General features: G+C 48.9%; 1 protein-coding gene across 2 annotated transcripts in view; it reads right to left on the bottom strand.

Annotated features, from left to right (window-relative positions):
• The window catches only part of Daglb (diacylglycerol lipase beta), a 40,161-nt gene that overhangs the window by 16,704 nt on the left and 1,218 nt on the right, over positions 1-22,239 (bottom strand). The window contains exons 2-8 of one of the 2 annotated variants that reach the window (XM_021161880.1): positions 20,649-20,800; positions 14,759-14,930; positions 12,652-12,910; positions 9,075-9,197; positions 5,945-6,072; positions 3,250-3,376; positions 554-637 (exon numbers count right to left, since the gene is read on the bottom strand). In XM_021161880.1, the coding sequence (XP_021017539.1) occupies positions 554-637; positions 3,250-3,376; positions 5,945-6,072; positions 9,075-9,197; positions 12,652-12,910; positions 14,759-14,930; positions 20,649-20,800 (1,045 nt within the window). Of the gene's footprint in view, positions 1-553; positions 638-3,249; positions 3,377-5,944; positions 6,073-9,074; positions 9,198-12,651; positions 12,911-14,758; positions 14,931-20,648; positions 20,801-22,239 lie in introns of those variants that run through there. The other variant, XM_029477329.1, reaches the window with a different exon arrangement.

The raw sequence follows: 22,239 nt of genomic DNA, 5'->3' as shown, positions 1-22,239 counted from the left end.
ATGTGAGTTCCGGGGTTTGTATACAGGTCCTTCCTCTTTACCACTGAGTCGACTCCCTCGCTGGCCCTGCCTCCTTTTAAAAATGCTGTCTATGTAGCCCAAGCAGGACTCAAACTTGCAATCCTCCTGCCTCAGCTTCCAGAGTGGTGGGGTTACAGGAGTGTACCACCATACATGGCTCTGTGTCTTCTGATACAAGACTGGTCTTGCCGTTCCATCTGGCTTTGGGTGCAGAAATTAGAGTGTGGGCTCCCTAGGCTTGGGGCTCATCTAGGCATCTCTAAAGGTCGGCAGGAGGCAAACCATGTAGGTATCCCTTGAGCCTGTCTTGGGACGTGCTGGCATCTCTGCTGCCAACAGCTGGTGGCTGAGTGGGAGCCATGTCCCCATGTTTCCAGTCAGAGTTTCACAACCCAACTTCCCTTGGTTCCCTCGCAGGCAGTGGCTTTCTGTTCCTAACGGAAGCTTTCCATAGCTCTAAGCACCTCACTTGTGCCTAACTCCCCGATCCCACCCAGTCCAGGTCTGAATCTGTCAAGCACACCAGCATTACCTGGAGAGACATGGTCCCTCTCACGGCGACCACAACAGACTCCTTCCGGTGGTCCAGAACCACTATGAAGGGCAGCTCATACACCTGGAAGACAAGAAACCAGCACAAGGTGGGACTCACAGCAGCACAGCAACACCAACTACAGAGAAACCTGGTTTTCTCTGATGCCAGTGACCGGCTCTGGCGTCTAGGCAGTGGGTAAACTGAGGCAGGCAGCCGTTAAGGGTGTCAGGGCTTAGAGCTGCTGATGGGGGTGGATCCAGACACCTACAGGGGCTGCTGCCAAAGGCTGCCAGTGGTTAGAGAAATTACTCAGCAGACTTTCCTCTGAGGGAACAAAGCTGGCGCTCCCTGTGGTCAGCAGGAAACTATGAACTCTTTAACCCTTTGGGGCCGGCGAGAAAGAGAAGGAATGAGAGAAAATTCTCTCTCTCTCTCTCTCTCTCTCTCTCTCTCTCTCTCTCTCTCGCTCTCTCTCAGTGGACAAAACAAAAAAACAGAGTCCAACAACTTTATACATATAAATATGCATGTGCATGCATGTGTTTATACACACATATATGCATATATACATATATATAGATAGATCTATAGACAAGCATATACACATAAAAAGCATATACACATATATTTATATTCACATATAAAATGGTAGAGCAAAGCTCCAGAAGGTGGGCTCCAAGCATTTTACACATACACACACACACACACACAAAATTGGTGGATGGAGCAAGCTCCAACACACACCAGACAAGCTTTACATACACATAGGTGATGGATGGACACCAACAGTTTTCCAGCCCCTATTCACACAAACCTTACACACAGACAGACAAACACACACACACACACACACACACAGAGTTGACGGACAGAAGCAAGGATATTCCAACCTTCCACTCCCAAACTTTAAATCCTCAGAATGCATATCTACTCATCAGTAAATCTTAATAAATCCTATCAGGAAGCTGAGGGCAAAAATGGGTACAAGAAATCAATTATCAACAATCCAGACTCAGTGAGAGTCACGTCAGCCAGGGCTGCCATTGTTCTTGTTCCCTGACCTTAAAAGGTCCCTAGTTTAGCTAATAAGAGTGTGCCTCTCTGAACTATAAATTATTTCCTAAGATTTTCTCCATCAGAGCCAGTAATAAAAACATCTCAACCTAGCTTCACTAACAATTTAATTTTTCCAAATGTTCTCATGGCTGACAATCTGCATCTCTAAGTTCTGGTGACAGGATCATTAATGTGCCCCAGCAGCAGTGCCTGAGAGAGATCAGGCATAGCATTGTATGCGTCAAAGATACTGTCCCCTGAGGGACTGGAAACCCCTTAGAGTTTTAATAGAACTCTTAGATTAAGAGGGATGTGAGGGCAGCAGGCAGAGCAGAACCCCGTAACAGCACGAAGTCCTCGGAACTTCATGGACACACGGTCCTCGGAACCGCGCCACACCGAGGCTCACCCATGTGGCGGTGGTAAGCTGGGGGCTGCATCCATGACGTAAAGCCATCTGCCGTTCCTCTGCATGGCCCTCGGCACTCTGACTGGGTCTCTCTCTATTCTCCTGCCTCGGCCTCTCAAAGGTTGGGATTATGAGCACACACCACCATACTTGGCAATTTCAGGAGTTTTGTGTGGAGGCTGTGTGTGTGCATGTGCGTGTCAAGGCATGTGCGAAGCAATTGGAAGACAACTTGAGGGAGCTCGTTCTCCTTCTATTGTATAGATGCCAGGAATTGAACGTGGCTTCTCAGGCTTGGAGGCAGATACCTTTACCCACTGAGCCACCTCGCCAGCCCAACTATAGAACTCTTCCTAAAAGTTCTGCCAAAACACTCTGTGGACCACAGAGCCTGAAAACAGTTGCACGCCACCAGTAGCGGTTACAGAGGTTAACCACACAAGAGGTTAGAGAGCAACTAAGTAATGCTAACCACAGACTTTCAAGCGGGTAGGTAAGCTTTCTGTGTGTGTGTGCGTGCGTGTGTGTGTGTGTGTGTGTGTGTGTCTGCAAAAGTAAAAAGAAAGGCTGGGAATTAGCAAGATGGTTCAGTAAGTTATGACACTCACTGACAAGCCTGATAATCTGAGTTCAATCCGCAGGACCTGTTTGCACACATGCAAGAGTGCACACACACACACACACATACACACACACACACCACTAATAAAGATGTTTTGTTTTGTTTGGTTTGGTTTGGTTTGGTTTGGTTTTTCGAGACAGGGTTTCTCTGTGTAGCCCTGGCTGTCCTGGAACTCACTCTGTAGTCCAGGTTGGCCTTGAACTCAGAAATCCACCTGCCTCTGCCTCCGAGTGCTGGGATTAGAGGTGTGCGCCACCACTGCTCAGCCTATAAAGATGTTTTTTTAATAAGAGCTAGGAATATAGCTCACTGGTAGAGTGCTTATCTAGCTTGTGAAAGGTCCTAGTTGAAGTCCCAGCAACAGACATACACACACACTGACACAGACATACATGCATAAACACACACACACACACACAGACATACACAGACACACACACTCACCTACATATACAGACACAGACACACACACACACACACTCACTCATGTACAGACACACACACACAAAAACACACCGACACAGATACACACAAACACACACTCCCACCACCAGGCCCCACAGGAGTCCAGGACCCACATCTAGAGCACCCCGTTTGAGACAATACCTTGTCGTGAAAGCTTATGTGAATGAAGTCCCTGTACTGCAGCCCTGTGGTCTTCAGGATGGAGGCGAAGTGGCAGTTGTGCTGGTCACCTTCCACTGCATCGTACTCTATGTCTCTGGCTCTGCAACTACAGGGAACGGAAAGAGGTGACTGTGGTACCCCTGCCTTCCACCGTACACGGTGACCCCGCTGTAGGATTTAGCTAGAGAACTCGGGAGGGGAGGGCTGGCCACTTCTCAGACATTCTAGCAGATCCGTGGGGCTTGCACATGGGACAAATGCTTTTTCAGTGAGTTACTACATTCTAGATATTCATTCATTCATTCATTCATTCATGTGTGCACTCACACATACATGGACATGGGATCTCCTACTCTGACATTCTTTCTGCCTTAACTCCTCTGAGACAGGGTGTCTTGCTGAACCTTCACACGTGCTCTAGCATGCACGCACCCACATACATCATATGCATACATTAATAATAAAGAAAAATTTAAAATTTTCCAGTAGAAATGCAGGAAGAAGGCCCATACGGTGGCACATGCCTGTAACCCTAGCCCTTGGGAGGTGGAGGCAGGAAGATCAGGACTTTGAGGCTATCCCTGGCTACAGGAGGCCCCGTCTCAAAACTACCCAAACTCAAGTAACCAAGGAGACAGGGACCACCCTGCACAGTCAGGTCGGTATAGCTGTGTGTGTGTGTGTGTGTGTGTGTGTGTGTAACCCTGCACCATGAGGTTAGGGGTGGAGACAGGAGGAAGCTGGGGCTGCTGGCCAAAAGCTTAGCTCCAGGTAGAATGAGAAAGAGACCCTATCCCAAGAGAATAAAGGGGAGAGAAGAACAGCAGGACAGGGGTGTCCTCCCCTGGACTCCAAGCATGTGTGCGCGCACACACACACATGCACACACACACACACTCGGACACACTCCAGTCTCATCTATTACACACATGCATATTACTGAGTCAACAGGAAGAACTCAAATACAAGTTACCAGTTAACAATCAAAGACAAAGTTCCTGATTTTTATAATTTTACTGCAATGAATATTGTGAGGACATCCAGGCAAGATGTTAACAGATCAAGAAGCCTGAGCTGGCAAGATGGCTCAGCAGGAAAGATACTTGTCACCAAACCTGGTGATCTGAGTTTGACTCCCAGGACCCCTTCAGTGTGTGAGTCCCTCTTACCTTCAGAGAGTGAACATTTTCCAGACCTTGTAATCAAGTTCATAATATATCCTGAGATCATGTAAGACAGGTCCTCAACCTGCTGTCCTACTGTGTACTCAGCCTGGTTAAGTTTAACTTGCCCTTAAAAGAACAACGTAACTGCCCTTAATCTGCTGTGTTCTTCCCACGTAATCACCTTCTAACCCACATTAAATGCACAGCTCCACGCTTTTCTTTAGTTTGGTTTTTTGAGACAAGCTTAGAACTCGCTCTGTAGACCAGGTTGGCCTCAAACTCACAGAGATCTGTACGCCTCTGCCTCCCAAGTGCTGGGATTAATGGTGTGCACCACCACTTCCTGGCCTGCACAGTTCCACTCGTGGACTATTTACTCTTCCATAGCCTGATCCAGAATAACTGTGTGTGTGTGTGTGTGTGTGTGTGTGTGTATACACGTGGGTGTGCTCTGTGGTAATTTGCTGAAGCAGCCATGACTATGACATGAATGTTGGAAACAATATGGTGACACAGGTGGATGACATCTGTGTGCGGTTTTGAGTGCTGTTCTAGGTCAGTAAAGTAACTTCCTTGTGAAACTCAGCTAAAGATCTCTGTAGAAGAAACCCCTCATTCCTTCCCGCTCCCATGTTTTCCTCCCTTGTCAATAACTGAAGCAAAGCTCTTTGTTAGGGACAGACAGGCAACACAGACAACAGACAAAGAGCAGACGCACAACAGACAGGCCACAGACTACAAGCTGCAGACATACAGAAGACACGGAGGGAAGCTGTCAATCACATTTGGGCTAGCCTTGACTCAATCACATTTGGGTTAGCCTTGGCTCACTAAGAAAGGGAAGTCTTTCTTTTCATTCTTTGCGTGGCATCAATGCAACAGTGTCAGAAAGAGAAGGAGTCTTGTATCTTCCACATCCTCACTGCACATACACATCAAACAAACAAACAAACAAATAGACAAATGTAACTAATTACAAGTAGCTTTTTTTAAAAGTTCCAAGTGCCAGTGTCTACTTATAATCCCAGCACTTTCGAGGCAGAGGAAGTCATCTTGGTGAGTTCAAGGCCAGCCTGGTCTTCATATCAAGTTTCTCTCAAGCCAGGCAGGGACTATATAAAACCTTTATCTAAAAAGAAAAAAAAAATTTTTTTTGAGACAGGGTTTCTCTGTGTAGCCCTGGCTGTCCTGGAACTCACTCTGTAGACCAGGCTGGTCTTGAACTCAGAAATCCACCTGCCTCTGCCTCCCAAGTGCTGGGATTACAGGCATGTGCCACCACTGCCCAGCCAAAATTTTTGTTTTTTAAAAGAGATAAAGTGTGACATCTAGAGAACTCAGGACATAGTGAGTCACAGGTCTAGACAGTTCTAGATAGAGAACTTAGGACTTTTTTGTTGTTGTTCTATTCTTGTATGCTTTTGAAATGTAGGTTTTTTGTTTTTTTGTTTTTTGTTTTTTTTAAAGAGGGAAAAAAAATCTGAAAGGATCAGGCTACGCTGACTTACCAGTCACCACCAATCCTGCACAGCCCGGTGAACGGGTTCCTGTAGATGTAGAGCGGCCACCCATAGGCAGCTGCTGCAAACGGCATGTAGTGATGGCAGTTCTCCACTTCTGCATCTAACTCAGTTTCCTGGGAGAGAGAAGGAAAGAAGCTTAGCTGTGTGTGCACTCCAGTGCGGGCAAACATGTCGCCCCGCAGGAGCCTTGGGCGGCTGTCCTTGACTTCTCCCATAACCGTAACCATGTTTGTTGGGTACCCCAGCTAGCTGGTCCTCCAGCTTCCAGGGTCTGTCTGTCTCTGTCTCTCTTTGTCTCTCTGTCTCTCTCCCCAGCTCCCTCCCATCTTGCTGTAGGAAACCTGAGATTACAGGAGTGTTCAGTACCACGTCCTGCTTTGTGTGAATTCTGGGGAGCTGAACTCAGGCCCCCCCACTAACAAATCAAGCACTTTAGCCACTGAGCCTTACCCACTGGCACACTGAGATCTTAAAGCTGGACTCCAGCATTCCATCTCCTGCGCTTTCCTCGACTCTGAAAAGCCTTTGAGCCTCGCTCTGAGTGAAATGTCTCAGCAAAGCCTTTGCTGTGCTTGGGTTAATCAGTAGAGGCTGAGAAGTGGTTTTGAGGCTGTTTGAACCTCGAAGAAATGTTGTCTCCCTGGATAGTCTGCACTTGGTGCTATGTGAGAGACTGCAGGTCCTAAGACACTCCTGGCAAACCTGGAGTTCTTCCTTTTGATTATGGCTCGCTATGGTTGAAAGGGACCGAGATTTCTTTCTCGGCAACAAGGGCAAGAGAACTCTGGTAGCTGGAGCCTTTCTAGCCCCAATTAATTCCATGTGATGACTGAACAAAATAACTGGAGTGAGTCAGCCGTATTAGTCTTTCCCAAGAAGGCTGAACCCCTCTGCTCCTTCAGAAAATGAGGGCTGAACGTCGGCGAGCTTCTCTCTCTACTGTGGATCCTGTTAACTCTCCTTTTCTCCCCACGTGGATTTATGACACACCTGTGTGTATGTGTATTTGCAAGGGTGTGGGCATTGATGTGTCCATCTCTCTGTGTGTGTGTGTGTGTTTAGGCCAAAGGCACATAATGAGAATATTCTTCAATCGCTCTTCCATCTTACTCGCTGGGGCAGGGTCTCGGACTCAAACCCAGAGCTCACTGACTCAGGCAGTCTCCCTAGCCAGCTTGCTTCAAGGATCCCCCACCCCACCTTCACCTTCCAAGACTAGAATTACAGACGGGCCAACACGCCCACTCAGCTTTGACATGGGCTCTGGGGATCCAAACTCCAGTCCTCACCCTTCTGTGGTAAGTGCTTAACAGCTGAGCCATCTTTCCAGCCTCTTGTAGGGGAAAAATGGTTTTGTTTGTCTTTATTTTTATTTTAAAGACAGAATCTCTCTGTGGACCCCTGGCTATCCTGTCGTACAACTTGCTATGTAGACTAGGCTGTCCTCTTCTTTGGAAAGATCTGCCCACCCCTACATCCTGAGTGCTGGGACCAAAGGCATGTGCCACCACACCTAGCACTTTTTCTTTGTTGAGACAAGGTCTTGGTATGTATCTCTGGCTGGTCTTAAACTCTCAGACGCACCAACTTCCAAAAAGCTGGTTTTTAAACAGCCAGCAGTGGATTCCACCAGAGATGGTAGGCAGGCAGGGATCCCTGCAGACCTTTCTGACTCTTGCGGAGCTTCATGCCTGGAGACCTTCATGGCTTTCCACCCGACAACAAGGGTGCTGCCAACACCTGGCGGAGCTCTGCCATTGGGAGAGAGCTTTGAGGTCTCAAAAGACTCACACCGTTCCCTGTAGTTCCCTCCTGCCTCATGGCTGTGTCTTAAGATGTGTGTGTGTTAAGATGTCTTAGTTTTTGTCCCTTCTACTGTGCAGCCTCCTCCAGCACCATGCCTGTCTTCCCTCTAGAACTATAAGCCCCAGATGCTTTCTTTCTTAAGTTGTCTTGGTCCCTTATCTCAGCAACAGAAGAGAAACTAAGACACTCCAGTACCGTGGATGCCCCGCTGTCGTGGCAGAGACAGAGGGACACAGCCTGTGGCTTCTCTGTATGGTATTTTTCTGTTACGTCTTTCTTTCTTTTTGAGGGTCTGGGGGCATGGCTCAGTGGTATACATTTGTCTAGTATGTACAAGACTCTGGAGTCCATGCTCAGTGGTTCAAGAAAGAATGAAGGAAGAAAGGCAGGGAGGGATGGAGGAAGGGAAGGAGAGGGGGAAGGAGGAAAGGAGGGAGAGAAGGCACACTAGGAAGGAGGCAGGGAGAAAGAGATGGAAGGAGGGAGGGAGAGGAGGCACACAGGGAGGAAGGGAGGAAGGAAGGGAAGGAACGAGGGAGAGAAGAATGGAGGGAGGGAGGGAGTAAATGAAGGAAGGAAAGAAGGAAGCAAGGGAGGGAGGGAGGGAGGGAGGGAGGGAGGGAGGGAGGGAGGGAGGGAGGGAGGGAGGGAGGCAGGGAGGGAGGGAGGGAGGGAGGGAGGGAGGAAGGGAGGGAGGGAGGGAAGGGAAGGGAACAGTGAGTTTTGTCCTGTTTACTGTGTAGCCTAGGGTGCCCTGGAACTGGCAATCCCCCTGCCTCTCCCTGGATTGCTGGAATAGCCAGTGTACACTGCTAAGCCTGGCACGAGTTTCTCTTTGGAAAACACAGTGAGTTTATAGCAGGAACCTGTTCGTCAGACAAAGCTTGAACTCTCTCTGCTTTCTAGACTCTGACTGAAAATACACTATGGGGTGACTCAGGCCCATACGAGAAGATCTTCTGGAACACAGAGCCTAACACTGGATTTCCTACAATGCAGTCTGGACAGTGAGACACAGTGGGGCTTCCTGAGCCTGGAGTCTCAGTCCAAAGCGACTAAAATTCTCCTTAGTCACTTCTCTACTCCTTCCCCTCTGTCTCCGCCTCCCTCTCGTTTCCCCACTTTCCCTTTCCTTCTCTTTTCTTACACAGGGTCTACTTCTAGCCTTGGACTCACTCTATAGCCCAGGCTAGCCTCCTGCTCACCATCCTCCTGCTCCCTCCTCCTGCATGCCCCCTGCCCAGCTGTGACTGTACGCCTCTGAAGATCCACACAGAAGCATGGACGTCAGAGGTGGCTTTGTCATTACCTGAGGCTGTCCTGGTGTGTGGGTCACCACCTCCGGAGGCTCCCGGCTGTGGCTGATATTGTCCTGTTGCTGGTGGAGAAGGGTGAAGCCTGCTGCGATATCACTGGGCACCAGGTCTGTGTCCTGGGTGGGAAAGCACAATGGTCTGCCGTCAGACCCATCAGACTGCCCGGGAAGCCCTTAGCATCCAGTTGAACACAGTTCGTAAGCAGATATGCAAGTAGCCAGGCACATTACCCAGAAAGAGGAATTTATTACTTTTGGTTTGAGACAAGTCTTGTGCAGCTTAGGTTGGCCTTTGACTCAGTCCGTAAACACCGCCTGAAATTCCAGATCTTCCTGCCTCTACCTCTCAATTACAAACTTATATCATGTGCGTGCCCGTGTGAGCGAGTTCGTGTAAATGCCACAAGAGTGTGGGAGCCCTCAGAGGCTAGAAGGTGGTGTGGATCCCCTGGAGCTGGAGTCACAGGTGTTGGTAAGCTAACCAGTGTGGGTCCTGGGAACTGAATGCAGGTCCTCTGTAAGAGTAGGAGGTGCTGTTAACCCCTGGGCCAGCTCTCCAGCCTCTTAACGATGTATTTTCAAAGAGCATTTTTCCATTGTGGGATTCCTTATAGATGTTAGCTTAGTATTTTTTTTTTCACATCTTGTCCTCAGACAAATCTACTAGATTAATCATTTTATCAAAATCTCATTTTAAGTGACTTAACTATTTCTGTTTAAAGAAACTGTGTATCTCTGTGCCCAGGCACACATGTTGGAGTACACACATGTGCTGTGTACACATGCTGGAGTACCCATGTCACAGGACAACTTTGGTGGATTGGTTCTCTCCTCCCAACGTGTTTTGAGGCAGGGTCTCTCTTTATACCTGCTGAACTGTGTTCTCCAGGCTAGCTAGCCTGTGCGCTTTATCTAACCACAGGAGAGCTGGGATGAAAGGTGCGCACCATCACACCCGGCATTCTCATTTCTTGAGCTGGTGTGAAGTTTGTGCTGTGGCAGGTTCATGAGGTTGAACATACGGTTACTGGGTACACTGTGCCATGGAAGAAATCAGAAATCAGTAAACACCAGTGAGAATTCTCATGTGGACAAACACGGAAGTCAGAAGTCCTCTCCCAGCTGGGCCTGGTGGCACATACAGAACTGCAGGACCCAGAGGAATGTGGATGGCAAGTTCAGGGCCAGCCTGAGCCATATAATAAGTCCTTGTGTCAAAAAGAAAACGAAGGAAGGAAGGAAGGAAGGAGGGGAGGAAGGAAGGTCGGTCAAGTCAGCAGGCCACAGAATGAATGGCTCAGTTAAAAGTGCTTGCTGTCAAGTCTGATGACCTGAGTTTGGTCCCTGGAACACACTTGGTAGAAGGAGAGAACCAACTCTTGCAAGTTGTCCTTTAACCTCCACACACGCCTGCATGCACCCAAATACACTGATTAAATATAATTAAAACCAAAAGAAACTACACGATATTCCCCAGCAGCAGCAGCACAGGAAGACCCACAGACGGTCCACAGATGGACATTGTCTATGATGCATGAGAAGACCCACAGACGGTCCACTGACGCACAGAGTCTATGATGCATGAGAAGACCCACAGACGGTCCACTGATGCACAGAGTATATGATGCATGAGAAGACCCACAGACGGTCCACAGACACACAGAGTCTATGATGCATGACAAGACCCACAGACGGTCCACTGATGCACAGAGTCTATGATGCATGAGAAGACCCACAGACGGTCCACTGACGCACAGAGTCTATGATGCATGAGAAGACCCACAGACGGTCCACTGACACACAGAGTCTATGATGCACGAGTCCTTGGGCTCCATCTCCAGCACTGCATAAATAAACCTGTCTTAGTAGAGCACACCTGTAATCTCTACATTCAGGAGACAGAGGCTGGAAGACCAGAAGGTCAAGGTCATCCTTGGCTATAAAAGGAGTTCGGGTTATTCTCAGCTACACGAGACCCTGCCCCCCAAAAGTAAAAATGGTATTGACTGGGTACCGCCTCTTCTAGATATCTTGAGATGGGTTGAAGCACTCCCATAAGAGTTGGCGATGGCTGGCAAGATGGCTCAGTGGTGGTGAGTGCTTGCTGCCCTGGCAGAGGACCGAGTTCCGTTCCCAGCACCCCTGTCAGGCAGACTCACTACTCCCTACACCTCCAGCTCCAGAGGAGCTTCTTCTTCCGGCCTACTTGGGTACCTGCACATCTGAGGCATACGCTCAACAGATGCAAGAGATATAAAAAACAGTTTAAGGCTGGTGGTGGTGGTGCACAACTTTAGTCCCAACACTCGGGGGCAGAGGCAGGCAGATCTCTGAGTTCGAGGCCAGCCTAGTGTACAGAGTGAGTTCCAGGACAGCCAGGGCAACACAGAGAAAACCTGTCTTGAAAACCCATAAATCGATAGACAGTCAGATAATAAAAATAAAAACAAGTAAAAACAAGAACATCAAAACAAAGATTCGTGGGCACACTTCTTGGGTTCCTACAGGAGGGCCCCTGCTGTCACATCACGATGCTAGCTCTCCACAGTCCAAAGTCGGAAACTACAGAGAAGCGAGGGAGAGACAGAAACAGAGACAGAGACGGACAGGAAGGTGCGGAGGGTGTCGAAAGAAATCTTCTCTTTTACTTGGTTTCAGAACCAAAAATAAAGGTAGTTATCACACATCGTTACACAGACATGGATAGAAGAGGAAGAAAATGAGATCATCCAACTCCAAGGACAGCTCATCCGAGAGCGATCTCTCCTGTGCACTTCCTGACCAGTGAGTCATGGTACGTAGTGAGAAACACTTCTTTGTTTTTTACATTGTGTGGTGTATGGGTGTGCACGCACATGTGTGTGTATGTGTGTGTGTGTGTGTGTGTGTGTGTGTAGAGGTCATCTCTCTTGGCGGGGAGCACCTTTACCTGTTGAGCCATCTTGCTTGCCTGAGAAATTCTTTTCTGATACTCCCTGGCAGGACACTGTTTACACAAGCCTATCTGCTGACTGGGCTGGACAGAGGAGATGGAGACAGAGAACTGGCAGCTTCTTTCGTAATGCTTAGTTCCTTAAAAAAACAAGGCACAGGCTGGGCTGTAACGGACCAGTGTTTATGAAAGACACACCTAGCCATGGAGAAAGGGACTGAGGGCTGGGCTGGGGCTCAGCTGGTACATACAATACATGCCTAGATTCATAAAGCCTTGGCTCCCACCCTTAGCAACAAATAAACCGGGCGTGGTGGTGCATGCCTGTAAGCCCAGCATGGAGGAGGCAGATGAAGGAGGATCAGAAGGCCCAGGAGGTCCTCTGCTACACAGTTTCAGACCTGGGTTACAGGAGACACAGCCTCAACAGAGCAACACAAACAAGGAACAGGAAAGGCTTGGCCATCCTCGCAGCTAACTGCTGCCTGCCAAGCCCACCCAGGCAGTGACCTCCCAAACCCCTCGTCCAAGGGATATGGGTCCTCAACGTGGCTTTCTTTGTGCAGGATGCTCATCACCCCACAGAGGCATTTATAGAAACGGGAGAGAGAGAGACCACAGCAGATCCCTTCTGCTTACAGAGAAGTAGGTGGAGAACAGGTCGGCGGTGCTGGAAAATGCCACCCTGGTGTTATCATCCTGCCCAACGCAGCAGCAGCAGAACTGCACCCGGGTCTCCCACACGCTCTTCGCAGCCGTCTTCAGGCCAGTCAATAACCGGTTTGAGCTGTTACTGTCCAGGTGCTCGGGGATGCATGGGGGATACGGAGCCATCTTCCCGCCCAGTGGGTCAAAGACAAAGATGATGGTGACCATGGTGGCAGCAATGACAATCCAGCTGTAAGGAGTAAAGCACGGGACAGGCTGGGTGACTGTGGAGGGCGGTGGCCGGAGCCCACGCCACACGCACCAACTAAGCTGTTTCTATGCTGCTGAAGGAGAGGCAGAGTTCTGAAAACCCAACCGAGGCAAGCAATATTCTTCTAGAACGTTCCCCAGGAGGGTCAGTGAGCCGGCTCAGGAGGAAGAGGTGCTGCCAGCCAAGTCTCAGGATCTGAGTTTGCTCTCCAGGGCCTTCAGGATAGGTGGAGAAAACCAACTTCTTCGAGTTATCCTCTGACTTCCAACATGTGCCAAGTCACACCCGTACACACGCACGCACGCGCACACACACACACACACACACACACACACACACACACAAACACACACGCGCGCGCGCGCATGGCTAACTACATGAATGAATATTAAAAAAGAAAACAAAGAAAGAAAAATGGTTCCTCGGGAGTCCACAGCCAACCCAAGTCCCAGGAAGACCACAGAGTTCCGAGAGTGAGGCCCACAAAGGAGAAAAGGGTCCGAGAGGTGAGCAGTGTTGTAGCCTGGATATAGAAGTCACTGGAACTAGTTCTCCAGGACCCTGGACACTGACCCAGCTACTCCTAAGATCTCTGGGAGTCTTCATAGTAAGACAAAAAGAATCTCCACAGGATGGAATACTCTGACAGGTGTCCCCTCTCCCCGGCCCACATTTAATTGCTTCTATTTGTGTGTGGTGCATATATGTGTTCATGTGGGGGCGTGCATGTGTACAGAGACCAGAGTTCAACATTGGGGGAATTCCCTGATCGCTCTCTACCTTTCTAAGTCAGGGCTCTTATTGAGCGTAGAACTGAATGATGTGGCTGGCAGTCTATGTCCAGCACCCAACGTGTGGGGATCTGAACTCAGGTCCCAAGGCTCTCGTGACAGGCTTTAACAACTGTACCGCATCCTCAGCCCTGACTGTCTCTACATCGCACACGCTGTGCAAGGCCCTGCCAGCTCTCCACTACAATCTTGCTGGTAAGACGCCGATTCTGCCGTCTCTGCCTGTGTCCCTCAGGGATGGCAGCTCCAGTGCCAGCTTCCGTTTCCTTACTCGTAACACAAAGGGACAAGGTTGGGCTATTGTTAAGCTCTTTAGCTTGGTGGTGAGAGGGCATCTGCTACTCAACCTGATGACCCAAGTTCAATACCTGGGACCCACATGGTTAAAGAAAAGAACCGAGTCCCACAACTTGTCCTCTGACCTCCACATGGGCCGTAGCATATAAGCACATCTCCCCATACAAAACTAAATATTGTTAGTACAGAAGATACAAAATCTGCATTATAAACCCTATCAGACTATTATATACTGCCTCCATTCCGGGTTCCATTTCTCATCTCACTTTTAACCTCCACCCTTCCTCTGGCTGTTAGTCAATCCCCCTGCCCCGCCCACCACCTGCCTCCCCCGAATCTGGGGCTCATATTTTCTGGGATAGGCTAGGAGGCAGTAAGTCCCAGTGATCCTCCTGTCTCTGCTGTTCTTGGAGCTGGGGTTAAAGGCTGGAGGCCCAGTTTCTCTAATGGGTGCTAGGAACTGAACTCCGGTCCTCACATAGTTTGACAAGTGCTCTCGACTGCTGAGCCATCTCTCCTGCCCCCTCCCCTCCTTATGAGAGAGGGAACTTGCAGAAAAATAGGAGCTGGGAAGAAAGTGATCACTTGCAGATACGAGCTGGAAGATGAGCTGTTTCTCACGGACCAAAACCCATCGCTCAAGTCTCCGTGAATTACTCAGAGAGGCCCAGGACATCAGGGTGCTGCACCGCCCAGAAACGCACCTGAGAAGAAGCTAGGAGGAGGAGGAAGACCTCACCTGACAATGACGGTGGCGATGATGCCAATGACAACTGTCCTGTCACATTGGATACCTTTTGCCACCCAGGCGGCCCCCAGAGAAGCCCAGACCATCTCTGGCAGGAAAAGCGCCAGGCGGATATAGAGCAGCTTAGACATAGACTTCCGAGGTCCAGGGTTACAAATGGTTCCTGAAACACAGAAAAAAAAAAAAAAAAACCCAGCTGCTCAGGAGCGTCCTAAGGCACAGGCAGAGCTGCCTGTCCAGCTACTGGGGGTGGGGTGGGGGTGGGGCGCTAGAGAGCCGGTCGGCTGATAAAGAGCCTGTCCTAAAAGCGTGAGGACTGAGTTTAGATCCCTAGCATCTGTGAGAGCTGACAGAAAGGTGGTGTGTGTCTAACCAGAGGGCTGGTGGGATTGGAGGCAGGCGGACTGGAGCTGACTCACATCCAGCTCACCCTCAAAAACACACACACACACACACACACACACCAGCCACAGGGAGGGGGCTGAAAAGACTGTTCAGCAGTTAAGAGCATGTACTGAAATTGGCTCTCTCTATCTACACCAGACAGCTCACTGCCCCATACAAATACCTCTGGCTGCAGGGGGGTCTGACCCCTCTGGCCTCCATAGGCACCTGCAGTCACACACATAGACCACAGTCAGCCGCATAAACACATACACAAAATTTTAAAATAAATCTTAAGAAACACAGCTACTGAACATCTCTTGAGTTTTGCTGCACACCCACCACTGAACTCCTACTCACTATACTTCCCAAAATAGGAAGCAAGTGACAAAGCCGGGTGACGGTGTGGGAGGCAGAGGCAGGCGGAGCTCTGAGTGTGAGGCCAGCCTGGTCTACAGAGAGAGCTCCAGGACAGCCAGGGCTACACAGAGGAAACTCTGGTTTGGAAAAACAAGAGGTGGGTGGAGGGGAAGAGAGGGGGGAGAGTGAGAAGAGAGGGGAGACAGACAGACAGACAGACAGACAGAGTGAAGGATGGGAAGCAGGGCAGAAGCTTCACACTCCTTGCGTAGATTCACTGTGGCTCTAACTAGGGAGGAGTACATAACCACGGCCCAAACTGGAATACTTCTAAGAAGCAAGAGAGGCGCACTGGGTAATTATACTGGAGGAACTGTATCACTGGAGAGGACTGTCCCGGGCAGAAGGAGGAGCAGTCACCCGGGTACTACCTGAGTAGTCTCTCAGCCAGGAAGAAGTGTCCCATTGACTAGACGCCTTACTGAACACGCAGTACTACTAAATACTTTAATACCCACCATTCCTTAATCCTCGCAAACTGTGGGCAAGAGATTATCTCATTTTACAAACAGAGGGTCAGAGAGCTCAAGACGTGTGTGTGTGTGTGTGTGTGTGTGTGTGTGTGTGTGGAGTGTGCGTGGTGTGTGCTGTGTGACTGTGGAGTGTGGTGTGTATGTAGTATGTATGGTGTGTATATACTGTGTGTGTGTGTGTGGAGTGTGGTATATATGGTGTGTGGTGTGTATGTGGTAACTCTGTGTATGAGGTGTGTGGTGTGTGGTTTGTGTGTGGTGAGTCTGTCTGTATGTAGTGTGGTGTATATATGGTGTGTGGTATGTGGTGTGTGTGGTGTATATGTAGTGTGTATGTGGTGTGTATGTGGTGGTGTGTGGTGAATATGGTAAGTCTGTGTGTGTGGTGTGTGTGTGTGGTGAGGCTGGGTGCACGTGGCACTACCAAGGCTCCTGCTTGGCCTTTATATGGTAATTGGTTTTTACACTTTTATTTACATTTATTTATTGTGTGTGAGCACATGTGTGCCATGACACACAAGAGGAGGTCAGAGGACACCCACAGGAGTCAGTTTTTCCTTCTACTGTGTGGGATCAAACTCAGGTCACCCCAGCTTGGCAAGCAGAACCTGCTAAGCCATCTGGCTGGCCGGCACAGAACTCTCAACCCTCTCTGAGGAACGAAGGAAGCCTGCTACCAGGTGACAGTGGCAGAGGCCCTAGAAAACAGGAACCAGAACTCCACTGCACTGGAAAGATGCCAAATACGGACACAGTTTAACACAGTCAGCAGCATCTGTGATTGGGGCTCTTCACACAAAGCTCTGACACAACAGTCACTAAATACAGACAAAGAAACAAAGAGATGGAGTGTGTCTAAACAATTCCCCAGAAATTAAACGAGGCATTGAAAGACCCTCCATCTACCTAGAAAAACAACGTTTTAAACTCCTTGACAATTTCATATACATATGTGGTACATTTTGGTCACCACCCTTCCCTGCCCCTCCCGATCCCTCTGGAGCCCCTTCTTTTCCTGAGAAGTCCCTCTTACTCTCGAATCTTTGTCTTGGCTTTGCTTTTTGGTGACTCACTGAGTTTGATTAGGGTGACTGCCTGAGCACAGGCTGGGAGCTCTTCACTGGAACACGGGCAACTTACCAGTGGCTACATCACTGAAGAAAAATGACTCCCCTCCCTCAGCACCACGGCCTGCCAGTAGCCCCTGAGCTAAAGCTGGGGTCTTGTGAGTCCCTCCCCAACCCACAATGTAATACTAATGGCCTCATAGGTTCAGGTCTTAGAAAAACACATTTTTTTTTTTTTTTTAAAGACACAGTTTCACTCTGCAGACCTGGCTGGCCTTGAACTCACAGAGGTCTGTCTGCCTCTGCCTCCTGAGTACTGGGACTAAAGTTATGCGCCACCATGCCTGGGTAGAAAAACACTTCTCTTTCCATATTTTTTCCCCCTCAATCCCAATTTGATGACCCCAACCTTCAGAGACACTGCTGCACTGGGCTATCCTCAAGAAAGACTTCCTTCGAAAAAAAAACCAACAAAAAAAAAAAACCAACAAAAAAAAAGAAACATTTCCTAAAATGACCTCCTTAGGTCCCTCAGCACGTGGGACATGCAGAAGAGCAACAAAGAGAAGATCTGGGCCACAAATTTATGAATGACAGACATCCCAGCCACTTCTCTGACATAAAAGTTGAGCTATGAGCTCTTAAGACACAGAGAGAGAGAGAAAGGATTCTCCCAGACACGGCAGATGGCAGGCCCCATGGAAAGGGCTCTGTCACAGCACCCTGAACTACCTGGGAAGCGGACCGTACCCAACTACCCCCAATAGGAGGGCTTCATGGAACCTTCTGAAATCAAACACTGAGATAAATGCCTGTGATCCAAGCCCTGGCTCAAGAAGCTGAAACAGGAAAATCACCGAGTCTGGCCAGCCTGGGCTACACAGTAATACCCTGTAGAGGCAAAGAAAAGACCACAACAAAAGTGACATTGTTCTCAACTACATCACATATATCTGTGACTGTGAGGAAGAATCCCTGTGTTCTTCTATCCACAGCCGCACTACAAGCACCGCTGAGTGTGTATGCTAACTGTAGCTGAAACCCGATTGCTATGTGTGTGTTATCACACTGGCCGACCCAAAGGCTTGGCTGATTACATTCCCATGCAAAGACAGAGCTGTTCATTCATTTCCACTTCGTAATGAGACAGTATGTTTGTATTCATATCTTTATGTGTGGCTGAGGCTAAATTTAAAAATGTATCCCGTTATTGTTCAGGCTTTCTGCCTATTTTTTCTACTGATCTGGGTTGTTCCCTCATTTCTCACTGAAGACCCCGTACTCGGTCTGGTGGTGCATGCCTGTAATCCCTGCGCTTGGGAGGCAAAGACAAGAGAGCAGCCCACAGTAGTCCCCAGCCAGTTAGGGCTATGACACAGACTTCATCTCAGAAAGAGGAGACATGGGGCTCTGGCTCTGTTGGAAGGGGATTGCCTCTCAAGCATGAGGCCCTGGGTTCAATCCCTGTTGATGCCAAAACAAATAAAAGAAGTTTTAAAGGGCTATGAATGTAGGAATTTGTCTTTTTCTCAGTCCTACAACCCCAACCCACACACTTGTCTTTTAGATTTTCTTCTTCACTAAAATTTGTATGTGTGTAAATATGTATACACACACATATATATTGTGAGACAGGGTCTCACTGTGTAGTCCAGGATGGTCTGGAATTTGCTATTTAGACTGGGGTGGCCTCAAACTCAAGAGACTCACTTGCTTCTACCTCTCTGAGCACTAGCTTTAAAGCTGTAAGCCACTATGCCCAACATACAATACCCCTTTAAGAAGTTTTTTTCTTAAACATTTATTTGAGTGTGGTGGACATATGTACTGCCACATATTTGTGGGGGTCAAAGGAAAATTCTGGGAATAGAGTCTCTCTTACTATATGGGTGTCAGGGCCTTCCAAGTGCTGGGATTAAATGTGTGAGCCACTACCACCCAGCTAAACAGCTTTCTCTGTGCAGTTCTGGAACTTGCTTGGTAGACCAAACTGGCCTTGAACTCAAAGATCCACCTGCCTCTTCCCAGCATTAGGCTGGGATCGAAGGCACGGTCACTATGCCTGGCTAACATGTTTTAAATTTCATTTTTATTCTTGTGTTTGTGCCTCCTCTCTGGCCAGTGAGGGCATTAGAGCCCAGGTGGTTCTGAGCCTGTAGGTGGGGGCTAGAAACTCTTCTGTAAGCACTGAGCTATTCCTCCAGCCACCACCTCTCAAAAATACAGACACAGGACAAAAATACACACAGATGGATAGACAGACAGTCACAGACAGGCAGGCAGGCAGACACACACACACACAGACAGAGAGAGAGACAGAAAAACAGACAGACAGAGAGAGAGAGACAGGCAGACAGACAGAGATAGGCACAGGCAGGCAGAAAGATGGGGAGGGACAGATGGATGGACAGACAAGAGAGGTGCACACAGGTCAGGGGAGTCAGTCTATGTGCACGTGTCATAACACACACATGGAGGTCAGAAGACAGCCATTGGGAGTCAGTTCTTCTCTCCTACGATGTGGAACCCAGAGATGGAACCTAGAGACAGAACTCAGGTCATCAGGCTTGGTAGCAAGTGCCTTCATCTGCGGAGCCGTTTAATGGCCCCCAATGCTGTTTTTCAGACAGGCTCTGTGGTCTAAAGCCTCAGGTAAGCTTTGGACTTAAGGTCCTTCCATCTCAGTCCCCTGAGAAGCTGTGATAACAGGCCTGCACTGTCACGCTCCGTTTAATACGGTTTCATAAGATACTGCTTTGGGTTCCAGTGAGGAGAACAGCTCAAGTCCTAAGTAACAGAAAACCCAATCCAAGCTGGATGGACTGGAAGGACCTGTATACCGGCTAACACTGGATTAGCAGGGGTAGGAAGATATCAGAGCTTCTCCAGGAGCACTTGTGTGCCTGCTCATCCTGGCCATGAGTGGAGACAGCCCCACCCAGAAGAAAACACAAAATCATGCCTCAGTTTGTTGTTGGGACCTTAGGAGGAGGGATAAACAGTGCCCTAGGAAAGGAATTCTGACAACACCCTACCTCAAATAAGGAGGAGAGTGATCCAGGAAGGCAGCCAATAACATCACCCTCTGGCTTTACACACACACACACACACACACACACACACACACACACGCCACATACACACTGATAAGAAAACGTTCCCACGTACGCTGTAATGATAGGCTTTCAACTATGGAAACAGTGAGAAGCTGTGTGGGGCTGGGGAGGAGGCTCAGTGGGGAGGAGGCTCAGTGGGGAGGAGGCTCAGTGGGGAGGAGCACCTGCCGCTCTCCTGGAGGACTCAAGTTAGGCTCTCGGCACCTGTGTGGTGTGGTTCACTACCACCTGTAATCTAGGTCCAGGCGATCCCAATCCAGAGCTCTCTCCTGACCACAGTAGGCACTCGGATGCACATATTCGTGTGCGCACGCACACAGTTCAGGAGCCAAAACAAGACTACTGTACTGTACGCAAATGGTAGCGCAGTATGGCTGTTAAGATACAGAGCGGGTTTCACACAGAAAGTGTGTCTCTTTACCTCTCATGCTGACACACACGATGGCCAACACGGTGCATATAATAACTGCCAGGAGAACAAGGAGGACTATCAGGTACGTGCTGAGCAAGACTCCACCGGGACAGTCCAGCCTCCTTCTGTGCGTGAGATACAACGTCAGACTGGCAATCCACCTGTGCGCAGAGAAGAACGTGGGTTCATAAAACACGCTGGGAGGAAATACAGGGACTTAATACTCTCCTATCAGGGTTAAGGTTCAAAAGGAGATGTAATCTGCATCAATAAAAAGTCTATCCAGAGGCAGACTGTTAATACACGTGTGGCTTTCTGTTCTTAATCTGTATCTTCTGTGAGCCATGTACTGGGCATGGCACCAGAGAGGCAGAGGCAGAGGCAGGAGGATCATAAATTAGAGGCTACATGAACCTGGGCTATATATGAGTTTCAGGCCACCCTAAGCTGCACAAGGAGCCCCCACTTCAAATGCAAACAGGCTGGAGCTATTGCTCAGTGGGTAGTGTTTACCAGGCATGCAGGAGCCTTTAGGTTCGATGAGTGCTACATAAGTGTTAAGTGCTACATTAAATGTTAAGTGGTACATTAAGTGTTAAGAGTGCTACATAAACTAAGTCCTGTAATCCCAGGACTGGGGAAGTGGGGACAGGAGGATGAGAACTTCGAGATTGTCCCACACCTCATAATGAGCTTTAGGCAAGCAAGAGATGTAGGAGACCCTGTCAAAAATCGAAACCTAGACAAGCTAGGGTTCCCCAGGAAAATACCCACCGTGATTTAGAATCACGTGGTTGCTAAACAAACTTACACTTGCTGAATTAGTACCAGGGTTTGTATGTATGTGTGTGTACTTTAACGTTCAGTAAACACACATTGGAGCCAACTGTAATTCAAAACCAAGCAAGCAGGAAGCAAATTATGAAAATAACGTATCAGGGTAGATACAAATAAACACAAAAGGAGAAGTCCTCTGGCCTCTTGACTGTATTTTGTAATTCGGCGGTGAACAACGATAGCATGAATCTCCAGAGGGAAAGGAGCTTCTGAATCACCCTGGAGGGACTTCAGCAGCAAACAGACCCGCTTAGCAAGAATGTCCATCTTTTTAAAAAACTTTATCTATTTGAGGAAGAGTATGCCATCCCACACCTGCGGAGGGAGGTCAGAGAGCAACTTAAAGGAGCCAGTTCTCCTCCTACCATGTGGGTCCTGGAGATGACAATTTAGGTCATCAGGCTTGGCGGCAAGCACCTTTACCCATCTGAGCTCCCCTGCTGCCCAAGCCCTAAGAGGTGTCATCTGAGGTGATGGAGGATTTAACTCAAAGTCTAGCATACGTGAAGCCCTGGGCTCAAGCACTAGAGGGGAAAAAATAAAGGTAAGATTGGTCTAGATAACTTTTCTGTCCCCGTACCACCCCTCCCCCCCCGCACCTTTTTTTTTTTTTTTTTTTTTTTTTTTTGTGTCTTGTACAACGACTCACTGTGTATCCAAGGATGACCGTGAACCGCCGATGCTCTTGTGCCACCCCCTAGTCCCGGGATTTACAAGTGAGTGCCGCCACTACCAGTTCTGTGTGGTGCTGGGGATCCCGTGT

The sequence above is a fragment of the Mus caroli genome, chromosome 5 (assembly GCF_900094665.2).
Source record: "Mus caroli chromosome 5, CAROLI_EIJ_v1.1, whole genome shotgun sequence".
NCBI lineage: Eukaryota > Metazoa > Chordata > Mammalia > Rodentia > Muridae > Mus > Mus caroli.
The sequence above is the reverse complement of the archived record's forward strand: the minus strand, read 5'-3'. Positions and strand labels throughout refer to the sequence as shown.